Source organism: Lissotriton helveticus, chromosome 12 (assembly GCF_964261635.1).
Source record: "Lissotriton helveticus chromosome 12, aLisHel1.1, whole genome shotgun sequence".
NCBI classification, from domain to species: domain Eukaryota; kingdom Metazoa; phylum Chordata; class Amphibia; order Caudata; family Salamandridae; genus Lissotriton; species Lissotriton helveticus.
The window spans coordinates 772,389,073-772,403,555 of record NC_136073.1 but is presented as its reverse complement, the minus strand read 5'-3'; the positions used below and the strand labels follow the sequence as shown (position 1 = coordinate 772,403,555).

The following is a 14,483-nucleotide window of genomic DNA, read 5'->3' as shown; positions in this document are numbered from 1 at the left end:
GCTGGTCTCTGCGGGCAAAGGTGCGGCGTGGCGTGGTACAATTGGATTCCCCAAGCCTCTCTTGCCCTTCAGGATGCTCCGCCAGGTAAGAATAATTTGTCGCTCAAGTGATAGGAAAAAGAAAACTAAATTCTGAAGGAGAAGTCAATAATTCAAGAAAAAACAAAAGTACAAATCCCTTCGTAGGAGCCTGACCCACGTGGTTAGTCAAAAATGATCAAAAAATGCGTTATCTAAGGAAGGGGAAGGGGAAGAAGGGGTTCAGGCTTCACAATTAGGGGAGATTATCGATGTTTCGACCCTTGTGCATTGGTGGGAGGATCAACACCTCAGCTACGGGTCTTCCTCAGGACGGGGAATGCGAGGGAACCTATTTAACGGTAAAACAGCACCCCAATCAAGGAGGTTGGCCACCAATTAATGGTGTGCTCCAACCTTCAATTTAATGAAAACGATATCACTGTCCTTCAATGACGTGAGATTTCAAGAGGTATTGAATCCACAGATTCCGCTCGTTGGGGGTGAAAGTTTTGCCATTGTGCAACATTCCGTCCATCATCTTGTGTGTTTTGCTGTTCACCCTATGTGGGAAGGGTATGCCCAGACGTGGGTCCCGTGCTCACTAAGCCACTGGAGTCAAGCTATCCTGGCAGAAGACGGCTGATAGCCAGAAACCGGTCCTAGGATGCTTGATTCTGGTCCAGGGAAGACATGGCTTGGCAGTTCGGGCTGGACTGTTCCCATGAGGCACAGGGTCAAGACTGATTTGCATATGGCCATGTCTGAACTGGGGTGGCTTGGTGAGCAAAATAACGATGGATTAAACCCAGATCTGTGACTGGGGGTGAATGTTTTGCCATTGTGCAACATTCCGTCCACCATCTTGTATGTTTTGCTGTTCACCCTATGTGGGAAGGGTATGCCCAGATGTGGGTCCCGTGCTCACTAAGCCACTGGAGTCAAGCTATCCTGGCTGAAGACGGCTGATAGCCAGAAACCGGTCCTAGGATGCTTGATTCTGGTCCAGGGAAGACATGGCTTGGCAGTTCGGGCTGGACTGTTCCCATGAGGCACTGGGTCAAGACTGATTTGCATATGGCCATGTCTGAACTGGGGTGGCTTGGTGAGCAAAATAACGATGGATTAAACCCAGATCTGTGACTGGGGGTGAATTTTTTGCCATTGTGCAACATTCTGTCCATCATCTTGTGTGTTTTGCTGTTCACCCTATGTGGGAAGGGTATGCCCAGACGTGGGTCCCGTGCTCACTAAGCCACTGGAGTCAAGCTATCCTGGCTGAAGGCGGCTGATAGCCAGAAACCGGTCCTAGGATGTTTGATTCTGGTCCAGGGAAGACATGGCTTGGCAGTTCGGGCTGGACTGTTCCCATGAGGCACAGGGTCAAGACTGATTTGCATATGGCCATGTCTGAACTGGGTGGCTTGGTGAGCAAACTAACGATGGATTAAACCCAGATCTGTGACTGGGGGTGAATGTTTTGCCATTGTGCAACATTCTGTCCATCATCTTGTGTGTTTTGCTGTTCACCCTATGTGGGAAGGGTATGCCCAGACGTGGGTCCCGTGCTCACTAAGCCACTGGAGTCAAGCTATCCTGGCTGAAGACGGCTGATAGCCAGAAACCGGTCCTAGGATGTTTGATTCTGGTCCAGGGAAGACATGGCTTGGCAGTTCGGGCTGGACTGTTCTCATGAGGCACAGGGTCAAGACTGATTTGCATATGGCCATGTCTGAACTGAGGTGGCTTGGTGAGCAAAATAACGATGGATTAAACCGAGATCTGTGACTGGGGGTGAATGTTTTGCCATTGTGCAACATTCCGTCCATCATCTTGTGTGTTTTGCTGTTCACCCTATGTGGGAAGGGTATGCCCAGACGTGGGTCCCGTGCTCACTAAGCCACTGGAGTCAAGCTATCCTGGCTGAACAAGGCTGATAGCCAGAAACCGGTCCTGGGATGCTTGATTCTGGTCCAGGGAAGACATGGCTTGGCAGTTCGGGTTGGACTGTTACCATGAGGCACAGGGTCAAGACTGATTTGCATATGGCCATTTCTGAACTGGGGTGGCTTGGTGAGCAAAATAACGATGGATTAAACCCAGATCTGTGACTGGGGGTGAATGTTTTGCCATTGTGCAACATTCCGTCCATCATCTTGTGTGTTTTGCTGTTCACCCTATGTGGGAAGGGTATGCCCAGACGTGGGTCCCGTGCTCACTAAGCCACTGGAGTCAAGCTACCCTAGCTGAAGACGGCTGATAGCCAGAAACCGGTCTTAGGATGTTTGATTCTGGTCCAGGGAAGACATGGCTTGGCAGTTCGGGCTGGGCTGTTCTCATGAGGCACAGGGTCAAGACTGATTTGCATATGGCCATGTCTGAACTGAGGTGGCTTGGTGAGCAAAATAACGATGGATTAAACCCAGATCTGTGACTGGGGGTGAATGTTTTGCCATTGTGCAACATTCCGTCCACCATCTTGTATGTTTTGCTGTTCACCCTATGTGGGAAGGGTATGCCCAGACGTGGGTCCCGTGCTCACTAAGCCACTGGAGTCAAGCTATCCTGGCAGAAGACGGCTGATAGCCAGAAACCGGTCCTAGGATGCTTGATTCTGGTCCAGGGAAGACATGGCTTGGCAGTTCGGGCTGGACTGTTCCCATGAGGCACAGGGTCAAGACTGATTTGCATATGGCCATGTCTGAACTGGGGTGGCTTGGTGAGCAAAATAACGATGGATTAAACCCAGATCTGTGACTGGGGGTGAATGTTTTGCCATTGTGCAACATTCCGTCCACCATCTTGTATGTTTTGCTGTTCACCCTATGTGGGAAGGGTATGCCCAGATGTGGGTCCCGTGCTCACTAAGCTACTGGAGTCAAGCTATCCTGGCTGAAGACGGCTGATAGCCAGAAACCGGTCCTAGGATGCTTGATTCTGGTCCAGGGAAGACATGGCTTGGCAGTTCGGGCTGGACTGTTCCCATGAGGCACAGGGTCAAGACTGATTTGCATATGGCCATGTCTGAACTGGGGTGGCTTGGTGAGCAAAATAACGATGGATTAAACCCAGATCTGTGACTGGGGGTGAATGTTTTGCCATTGTGCAACATTCTGTCCATCATCTTGTGTGTTTTGCTGTTCACCCTTTAGGGAAGGGTATGCCCAGACGTGGGTCCCGTGCTCACTAAGCCACTGGAGTCAAGCTATACTGGCTGAAGGCGGCTGATAGCCAGAAACCGGTCCTAGGATGTTTGATTCTGGTCCAGGGAAGACATGGCTTGGCAGTTCGGGCTGGACTGTTCCCATGAGGCACAGGGTCAAGACTGATTTGCATATGGCCATGTCTGAACTGGGTGGCTTGGTGAGCAAAATAACGATGGATTAAACCCAGATCTGTGACTGCGGGTGAATGTTTTGCCATTGTGCAACATTCTGTCCATCATCTTGTGTGTTTTGCTGTTCACCCTATGTGGGAAGGGTATGCCCAGACGTGGGTCCCGTGCTCACTAAGCCACTGGAGTCAAGCTATCCTGGCTGAAGACGGCTGATAGCCAGAAACCGGTCCTAGGATGTTTGATTCTGGTCCAGGGAAGACATGGCTTGGCAGTTCGGGTTGGACTGTTACCATGAGGCACAGGGTCAAGACTGATTTGCATATGGCCATGTCTGAACTGAGGTGGCTTGGTGAGCAAAATAACGATGGATTAAACCCAGATCTGTGACTGGGGGTGAATGTTTTGCCATTGTGCAACATTCCGTCCATAATCTTGTGTGTTTTGCTGTTCACCCTATGTGGGAAGGGTATGCCCAGACGTGGGTCCCGTGCTCACTAAGACACTGGAGTCAAGCTATCCTGGCTGAACAAGGCTGATAGCCAGAAACCGGTCCTAGGATGCTTGATTCTGGTCCAGGGAAGACATGGCTTGGCAGTTCGGGTTGGACTGTTACCATGAGGCACAGGGTCAAGACGGATTTGCATATGGCCATTTCTGAACTGGGGTGGCTTGGTGAGCAAACTAACGATGGATTAAACCCAGATCTGTGACTGGGGGTGAATGTTTTGCCATTGTGCAACATTCCGTCCATCATCTTGTGTGTTTTGCTGTTCACCCTATGTGGGAAGGGTATGCCCAGACGTGGGTCCCGTGCTCACTAAGACACTGGAGTCAAGCTATCCTGGCTGAAGACGGCTGATAGCCAGAAACCGGTCCTAGGATGCTTGATTCTGGTCCAGGGAAGACATGGCTTGGCAGTTCGGGCTGGACTGTTCCCATGAGGCACAGGGTCAAGGCTGATTTGCATATGGCCATGTCTGAACTGGGGTGGCTTGGTGAGCAAAATAACAATGGATTAAACCCAGATCTGTTACTGGGGGTGAATGTTTTGCCATTGTGCAACATTCCGTCCATCATCTTGTGTGTTTTGCTGTTCACCCTATGTGGGAAGGGTATGCCCAGACGTGGGTCCCGTGCTCACTAAGCCACTGGAGTCAAGCTATCCTGGCTGAAGACGGCTGATATCCAGAAACCGGTCCTAGGATGCTTGATTCTGGTCCAGGGAAGACATGGCTTGGTAGTTCGGGCTGGACTGTTCCCATGAGGCACAGGGTCAAGACTGATTTGCATATGGCCATGTCTGAACTGGGGTGGCTTGGTGAGCAAAATAACGATGGATTAAACCCAGATCTGTGACTGGGGTGAATGTTTTGCCATTGTGCAACATTCCGTCCATCATCCTGTGTGTTTTGCTGTTCACCCTATGTGGGAAGGGTATGACCAGACGTGGGTCCCGTGCTCACTAAGCCACTGGAGAAAATCTATCCTGGCTGAAGACGGCTGATAGCCAGAAACCGGTCCTAGGATGCTTGATTCTGGTCCAGGGAAGACATGGCTTGGCAATTCGGGCTGGACTGTTCCCATGAGGCACAGGGTCAAGACGGATTTGCATATGGCCATGTCTGAATTGGGGTGGCTTGGCGAGCAAAATAACGATGGATTAAACCCAGATCTGTGACTGGGGGTGAATGTTTTGCCATTGTGCAACATACCGTCCATCATCTTGTGTGTTGAACTGCTATACCAGACCTAAAAGAAGGAGATTTAGGAACATTTGAATAAGGGTGATACCACTGCAAGAAAAATGGATTGAATGTAAGGACTAAAAAGAAATAGTAAATATTGCTGTAGGGTGCCAGTGAGTGACGGTAGGGAAAGGGGTAATTGGCAACTAGAACTTCAATGCACCAGTGTGCAGTTTTGCAAAATGCCTAATGTGACAGGCCTGCACCTTGCAGCAGCCTTCTGAAAAGATAATTTGTGACTGTTTTGGCCCTTCATCAGAGAACAATTCAAATTATGGGCCTGGGGCATCAGTGGTAATTGCATGTAGTGACAAAGAATACTGCCAGTAACTTCTGAATGTTGCAGGAACTCAAAAGTAGCCTTGAAATTGTTTAGGTGTTTTACTACAACAAAATGAAATACCTAGTGAAATACATGTAAAATGCGCCCAAGTGAACTAAAATGACCCTAATGAGTGAGTACTGAGTACTTTTGGAGCTAATGAGCACTAATGCACAATCAGTTTTTTGCAAAATCATTTTTAAAAGCAGGTTGAGGACGGTCACATTTGTTTTTCGTGATCACAAAAACTCACATACATTGGTAACATGTGTGTTTTATTCTTATTGACAACATGAAGTATTATCAGCTCTACAGAATCTATTCCATCTAAGAAAACTTCCTAGGTGATTTTTGAGAGCCAAAATTAGTGTCTACAAATGTCTTTTTTTGTCTTAATGTGGCCCTCCTGTCTCGCCATTCCCCTGTGGCTGTTTCCCTGTGTCTCCATGTATGTCTCTGTGTATACATTTTTCTCTTGTCTCTGCATGTCCATGTCAAGAGTCAGACTGGTATTTAAGGCAATAAGGCAGTGCCCGCCAGTCTGGTCTGACAGGTCAGTGCGTGGACATTTTTAGGTCGAGCCTGGGGAGCGCACGCTCCGCTCTGTGAGCCAAGCTGTATTGGAGTATGTACTTGAAGCCCCGCCCACTCTCCGCCCATATTTGTCATTCGCTTGTGCCATTGTCCTTTGTAAATGCTGGCTTCTGATTCATTATTAGGCTTGTTAGCCCCTCCTTAGTACCGCCTTGTCTTCATTTGTACCCACCCATGAGTACTAACCCTTTTACTTTGGTTGTTACATGGTATGTCTTTTTAAGTCTGTAAGCACTATTTTCATTAATGAGTTTCTCTTACTGCAGGGGGGGGTCTCTCCTGCGCAGGTGTGACCATTGGCTTGTTTATTTAACTCCTATCAAACAGGGAGCTCTTCAGGGGCCATGGGAGGCAGAAAGGGGCAACTCAGCGATGTCTTCAAGCATTTGGAATGCAATAGTTCTCGCAATTGCGAGAGTTTAAGCTATTGGCATTGTAAATGACAATGCCTTTTATTTATGTTTTAAAAAACAAAATATAAATAAAAGGCATTGTCATTTACAATGCCAATAGCTTAAACTTGCGTAAATGTGAGACCTATTACATTGCAAATGCTTGTTTTTGTCTGTTTCTGGGTCTATTGATAGCATAATTTCCTGATAATTTCCTTGATATTACCACACACATTGCCTGTAGCAAGCTCAAATCCGTGCAGTCTTCACTACGGTACAAAACACCTATAGAGCTGCCTTTACAAGTTCCGAACTACGCCAATTAACAAACGTATAACTTTTTTTTAGCTATTTAATTTATTAATGGGCCATTTTTATTCTGGTGCCTTGGCCTATTTTCTGTCCCAGGTCGACCATGGCCTTGTCAGCCTCACCTTGTCCTGTCTCCTGTGCTTAAAAGTGTCTTCCAGTGTCTCTGACTACATGTTAGTGCCCACACAGTCATCCGCTCCCCTTGCATTTTTTACATTTACCCATAATGATTACACTAGACACATTGTTATGGGTAAAGAACTGCTGCAGGTTTATTTTCATACAACCAAAAGTATGACGTTTTAGTGGGTTATCTTACGGGCAATCCAGGGCAGGCAACCTCCTCGCTGCCCGCCCGCCTTATGAGCCAGCTGGCACGGTGGGTCGACGCCCGGACAGTGCAGCCTTTGCTGATCCCCTTACGGATCACGTGATCATGTCTTATACTCCCGCCCCTTTCAGGGCGGAGCGTGGTATGGCACACCCCTGGTTGGTTAGGCCCCCCAAACGCCCGAAGGACTAACGGGGCGCCGTCGCGGTTTTCCTGGAACCTCCCTGTGGCTCCAGGTCTTTGGCTCAGGCACCCTTACTGTGCCAGGCAGAGGTACCCTTACTGTACCGGTCTGTCGCAGAGGTACCCTGACTGTACCCGTCTGCCTCCAGATCGCCCTGTAACTCCGCCCGCAACACAAAAAAGAAACATTAGAACGTCCAAATCAGCATGCCGTCTGCCCAGCTGCTGGGTACGAGGATAGGGTGGGTGCAGCGAGGCAGGCAGGCGCAGGATGACCGGCACCGAGGCCGGACAGCAGCAGCTGGAAAGGCAGACCGACCGCAAAGAGGTTGTATACTGGGCAGCAGGGGCCTAAATACCCGGACCATCCCCAATGCGCCCTCCCCCGGATGCACAATACTGGTGCACCCGGCCAGAGGAGGGGCTGGAGAACTGGTTGAGCCTCCCCCTCTACGAGGACTGGTGGAGGGGGGTGTTCATACTAATGGGCACTAAGGGGGCTGCCCTGCTGATGTCCCCCTTCTGGGGCCGCGGGCAGCGGCAATCTCTTCTAACTCGTCATGTCTCGGCGCCTGCCTTCCTTCCTGCGCCTCCATGTGCTCTCTCTGCATCCACGGTTCTCTGATCTCTTGTCCCTGTGTCGGTCTGTCTCCCTGTCCTGTCTTCCTGCGTCTCACAGTGCTTTCTAATGCCTCCTTGTTTCTCCATCTTTCTATGTGTCTAGTGGCCACGCCACGTGTCGGTCGCTTCTTGTCCTGTCTTGAAGTGCCTCTCTCTATGTCCCAAAGTGCCTCTCCTGTCTCGTGCACTGTGCCTGAATTTTGTCTTCCCGTTTATGTGAACCATCAGAAACACTGAATAAGGAACAATAAAAAGGACGCTGATGCCGTATGATGCTTCTTACTAACTCACGGCACTCGTCACTGCCAAGAAATCCTGGTTAGAAAGTTAAAACTGTAACAAAACTACTCAAATGTAACTCAGCAGGTTCAGGAGGCAGAGAGGCGGGCGCGGGCGAGTAATGAAGGCCTGCGTTTCACGCACACACACACACTCTCTCTCTCTCGCCTTGCAATGGGCCTGCAGCGCAGACACCAGAGTTCAGAAGGGTAACAATGCCAACAGCATGTGATTTTCCTGAAAACCGCCATGCTAAGCGTTTTTGGCGGGGCAAAGTTTGCCTTAGCCCCCAGAGCTCCCATTAAGCAGCTTTGTTGCCCAGTGGGGCACACACCATTGCACACACGGCACGATTATTGAGGGTCGCCGGAGGTCAAAGTTCAGGAGTTGAGGCAACTGCTTCCCTGGACCACCCCCTTTTCATCACCGGTCCCCGGGAACCTTAGCACTGCACCGTCCTGAAGCTTAGCAGGTGCACGCGCCGGCAATGATTGACGACTGGGCCCGTGGTCTTCATCCAAGCTACGGGTCTCTTTCCCCGGGCCTCAAGGGGTTAATGCTGCGTGCCCCCGCCGCCTGAATGCCAATTGTGACGCCGTCCGAGCTTTGGAGTGAAAGAAAAAAAAATCTGAATAGAGGTGGGTGGGGAGAGCTGAGAGGAGAGAAGAAAACTTCAGAGCTTGCTCGCCGGATGCCAAGGGGGACCAGAGCGACCCTGGCAGCGGATGCACCGGTGGGCACAGAGGGGCACCGGCAGGGCCACAGAGAGAGCTGTAGAGATGTCTCCTGCGAGCCTGGCACCTTCTGGCTGGGTGCTGGCAGTCCTGGTGTTCTGCCAGGGCATCTCGTTGGTGCCCGCTGGCAGTGGAGGTGAGTGCCCCATTCAGCAATTTGTGTTGCTCGCTATCTGTAATGTGGTGTGATGCTGGATTAATCTTAATTTCTTGACCACAACTGAATTATATTAAGGTATTGTGTTGAAATTGCATTTATATAGCGCTTACTACCCCTGACAAGGCGTCAAAGCGCATTTTTGGCAAGTAGCACCCTACTCTGGAACCCATAAAAAGATTAGTGGTGAATTAGTATAGTGAAAATATGAAAGTAATTTGAGTGGTGGCTATATTAGTCAGTTATTTGGATTGAGAAGGATAGTGGAGGGATAGAAGAGGGAAAAAGGTTTGCATTTATATAGCGCTTGCCACCCTTGATGGGGTGTTGAAGCGCTTTTTTGGCGAGTAGGACGCTACTCCGGAAACCCATAAAGGATTAGTGGTGAATTAGTATAGTGAAATATGAAAGTAATTTTCACCTAAATTACTGTTAACCTCATTTTAATGCTATGAAGCAATATTTCTGGTAGTTGGATTTACTCAGGATTGACACTCGATAAACTGTAATATAAAACAGACTATTTTGACCACTTATGGGAAAATTAATTTAAATAAATGAGTAAAGCAACAAAACTTGAGAGGGGATGTTACCAAGCATTACAATACCTGCTGCCAGGTACAGCACACAGCGCTAAAAGCATCTCTGAGGACAACGCGAATGGCACTTTAACATTTAAAGACATTCAGATCCCCTTCTTGGGAACCTTGCTTTTCCCAGTGCTGCTTGACGGCTACATATTTCATTTAACATTCATGGTGGTACTTTATAACATAAAGGCAGGCCCGGCAGAGGTCCAAAGTGCCTTCAGAACACTTCCTTTGTACTTAGTCCACCTGGGCTTTTCTGCTTCTTGAGTCCAAAGATTATCTGAACTTCTATACCTTGGCAATGGCTGGACACCAACCTGCTTATATCTGAGATGTAAAAACACACTCTGCTCAGTGAAATTAGAGTGCCTAGGGATGGAAACTGAACATTTGCATTTATTTGAAGCTGAGGATCCAAAGTCAAAAAGAAAACGAAGGCTCTCAGCGCTTTTTCATGTACCGCCATCCGATGCTGACAAGTCTCTTTGTGTGTGCCCCATATTCATAAGTAAGAGAACTGAGAGGCATTGAAAGAAAATGATCCGCTCAGGATAACGCAATTTACGCAAGTGGTAAAGATGAGATTAAAACAGTCATATCACCATACGATAATTAAAAACTTGTTAACTACAACTTATTCGATCAGAGATGATTTTACTTTTCAAAACAAGAATTTTAAATCAGTAGACAAAGAGGACCAAGGCAGATGTGATGTGAAATCAGCTACAGGTGGGCTCTTTGACCTGCTGAATATTAAAATCAAGTTGAATGTTCAGAATGACCAGGGCATACAGAAATAATCTGACCTTCAATCTATTATGTGTACATTTGCCCAGGACATTTTTGTGGTACACAGAAAGACTGGTTGCATTTGACTATACAGGGGGACCCCAGTCCTAAAGTTAACATATTGCAATAAAACCAGAGCCCCAGAAAGCTGTTTCCATTTAGTTTAATCGTTTAAGTACCGTAACTACAATCAAGACATTTGGATTTTTTTCAATTTCATGTAGACAATATGTGCCAGATGCATGAAAGCTTTTTGCATTTCTTAATGGCTGATTCGCAATTTCGGCCCGTTAAGAAATGCAAAACAGCCTTTTCATATGTACAAAGGGCAAAAACTGGTAGTGATCTGAGATTTCTACCCGGTAGAAATCGAGAATTGCGACCGCGATATGTGAAACGTAAATAGGGATTACCTATTTGCGATTCCCAAAGCACATATACAAAGCATTTCCTAAATGCGAATTGGGCATTTAGAAAATGCTATTACCATCGACCTAAATCGATTGTAACTATGTGCAAAATTAGAAAATGCATTTAAAAATGCATTTTTTCATGTGACATGAAGCGCACATATGCACCTAGGGCATCTGTGCAATTACATGTGTACTACAAATTTTGGGGTGCCTCCAAGGGGACCTTAAGGCCAGAGGCATCCTTGGGTTTGGATGTCCTAAATTGCAATTTCTTATTAGAAAATCGCAATTTAGGAAATGCAAACCATTTCTTATTTGGCCCATAGGTAGGAATGCAATAGCATTTCCTGTTTGCGATTTCCTAATAGCGATTCCTATTCTGTAGAAATCGCTATTAGGAAATTGCAGCTTTTGTACACACCATTTTGCATTTCCTAAATGGCGATTCCTACAGAAATGCAAAATAAGAATTTCAGACATCTGGCCCTGGGTCTTGAAGAATCTCATTCCGAAGTAATCTGTAATCAGAGACTGCAATAACTGTAATTAACACAGTTACTGTTGTGCTTCAATCAATAAAGTTTTCTTGCGACATTGCAGCATCCCTCTTGTCTCTGTTTTACGCTTTTAATGAACAGGTTTAATCGATGTCTGTCAATGATGATCCACTGACATTAGCAAACTGAGCACATATAGCATGTTACACAGTAGAGTACTAATATATCCTTTCCATTTCAAAATATCAGGTTGCCTGTGACATCAGATGTAGCTTTGATATAGTAACTAATTACAGGCTAGCTCTGATTTCTAAATAATCTGTAACAACTGTATTTTGTTGATCTTAGTAGACAGAGGACCACTGTCCTAACCTGGCAATAGCACATAAAGAGGAGACGGCAGCATATGTTGTTTTTAGAGACTGATAGTGCGACCAGACCTTTTTCACCTGTGTCACTGAGAGTATGGCAGACAAAGCTATCTAGATTAATTCCACTGCCCAAAACCCTGCACTGGCATCCTGTATGTATGTCCAGTGCATGTGTGTGTAGTACATGTGCAGTAATGAGCTATGTGTGTGAGTGAGCCTGAAAAGTGAGACCAGTGGAATCCATTTTGGATGCTACTACTTGGCATAGCACAATACATAGGATGAGAACAGCTTCCATAGACAGTGGAACAATATTGTTTGCATTCCTTTAGCTGGAGACTGGGGATCAGACACTACAATGAGAGGGATGTAAACAGGACCATCTTCAGAAAGTCCATGAGGTTTTTTCTTAGCAAGGATGTGCTTATAAGTTCTTCCTGAGCACTGCAGGGGTGAGTGATGGCACTGCAGTTTCTGCAGAGATAGGTGAGGATGTTTCTTTATCAGGCGTGCCCTTATCTATCCCTGATTACTGCTTCAATCCAGCACCTTGAAACCCTCATGGGTAAGTAGTGCGCTTTACAAATGCTATGATTGATTGAATGGCCGATGACAGTCAGGTCAGAAACCTCATACTTCATTGTGTCTCTGTCTCATCTTCCTGCTTCCACACCCTCCGCCTCCTTCGTAAGACCTTCAAATGGATCCCCCTCGAACACCGAAAGACAGTCACTCACGCCCTGGTCACCAGCAGACTCGACTACGGCAACGCACTCTACGTCGGAATAAACAAAAACCTCATCCGCAAGCTACAGAACATCCAGAACGCCGCCGCAAGACTGGTCCTCAACCTGCCAAAACACTGCCACATCTCCCAGCACCTGCGCACACTCCACTGGCTCCCCGTCGAGGCGAGAATCACCTTTAAGATGCTCACCCACGCACACAAGGCCCTCCACGGCACCGGACCAGCATACCTGAACAGCCGACTCAAATTCCACGCACCCCAAAGGACCCTACGATCAGCCCAGCTTTCCTACGCTGTGGTCCCCCGCACCAGAAAGACCAGATCGGGAGGCCGCTCCTTCTCCTTCCTCGCGGCCAAAGCATGGAACGCCCTTCCGCTCCACCTCAGACAGACAACATCGCTCCCCATCTTCGCAAGAAACCTCAAAACCTGGCTCTTCGACAGACCCCCTCCTTGATGGAATGGAACCTGCACCCCCCAACTCCCCCCCCACCCCTAGCGCCTTGAGACCCTTACGGGTGAGTAGTCACGCTTTAACAAACTCCTGATTGATTGATTGTCTGTGTTGTGGGTGCTCCAATCTGGCCACAGCCTCAGGGCTACCTGCTGTGAGAAGCACCACTCTACATAAAAGAAGTGTCTGGAGAGCAGTCTGAGACGGACAGCTGAAAAGAGAGCCACCTCAAACCGGTTCTAAAATTTGAGGCCGTGGATCCACATCCCCTGTCTGGAAAATGTATACAAAAGTGGGAACCAAACAACGTCACATTGTTCCAGTTCCATGTCCCTCAAGAGCAAGGAAGGGAGTGCTCCACAGAGTACTCGAAGGATTGCTTGTAACCAGGGCTGGTGTTGTCTGACAACCTGTCTCCCAGATCTGAGTGGGATACAACTGCCTGTTCCAACTTTGTTGGGCTGAATCTGAAGTGTTGACATTGACCCTATCGAGCTACAACTGCCTGTTCCAGTCCAGTTGGGGCTGCACCTGCTGTGTTGAGTACATCGGCACAATCAGGGCTACAACTTCCTGGTTCGGCCAGGTCGGAACTCCACGTGCCATGTTGATGACATCAAACCTATCAGGCCTACAACTGCCTAAATCGGCCCGGTCGGTGCTGCATCTGCTGTAATGATATCAGCAGTGAAGACAATGTCAGTCTGAATGGGCCTGCATTTGCCTTAATTAATGTACACCCCGGTTGAGGGCCCAGGCCTGCTTCATGGTTGAATGGAACCGCAGCAGTCGTGCCACATCTACTCTCAATGTGCCAAGGCATCTCAACTACAGAGTTAGATCCGGGCAGCGGAGAGCACAGAGAGGGGGCTCTAACTGGCCTGCGCGGCGTCTTTGAGGCTGTCCTCGCAGGCCATGGGCCAGGCCATGGGCCAGGCCATGGGACGGAATACAAGTTTACCAGATATCCTCTTGTGGAGCACCAATAATGAATAGATTACCCACTATACCACCACGAGTAAGAGACTAGAAAGAATGTGAACTGAGTGCACATTTGACTAATGCATGACATTTGAGACTACACCTGTGCCTTACATCTGATTTTATCATTACTACTGGATGGGATAGCCATCTTGGGGACACCAATTGAGGGTTTAGCATGAGCCGGCCCAGAACAGGTAGCGTCACATCAGAGAAGTGCCACCAGTGTTACTGGCTTGTGTCCTAAGTTGAACACTATAGTATTTATAATTGTTGTGTGATTAACAGTATGTTGTTTTCCTATACCCAAGAACTGGACTAGACATTCAATTATTGGGTCTGTTGGTTGATTGTTGAGTTCTGAGCACATGCACCCTACGCTACCTCCATGAGAAGTCTCCTATAGCTCATCCTTGCTTACCTCAAAGTCAAGAGTGGCAGGCCTCGGTTTCAGAGCCATAGTAGGGCGGGCCCCAAGGCACCACTGTCAAAACAACCTCAACCACATGGTTGGGGCCCATAAGCTCCTGTCTACACTGCTGGCCTCTGGACAGGGTTTGACACATGCCTTCTGACAGTGGCAGTGCAGAGTATTATTTACCCCTTCCCTGCGGG

General features: G+C 48.0%; 2 protein-coding genes across 2 annotated transcripts in view; one reads left to right on the top strand and one right to left on the bottom strand.

Moving 5' to 3' along the window:
* CIART (circadian associated repressor of transcription) overlaps nucleotides 1–14,483 on the bottom strand; it is a 469,491-nt gene that overhangs the window by 201,109 nt on the left and 253,899 nt on the right. The gene's annotated exons all lie outside the window — the stretch shown is intronic.
* Nucleotides 8,839–14,483, top strand: part of CA14 (carbonic anhydrase 14) — a 199,684-nt gene continuing 194,039 nt past the window's right edge. The window contains exon 1 of the mRNA XM_078670381.1: nucleotides 8,839–9,004. Within this exon, the coding sequence (XP_078526507.1) occupies nucleotides 8,860–9,004 (145 nt within the window). The 5' untranslated portion in view covers nucleotides 8,839–8,859. The remainder of the gene's footprint in view (nucleotides 9,005–14,483) is intronic.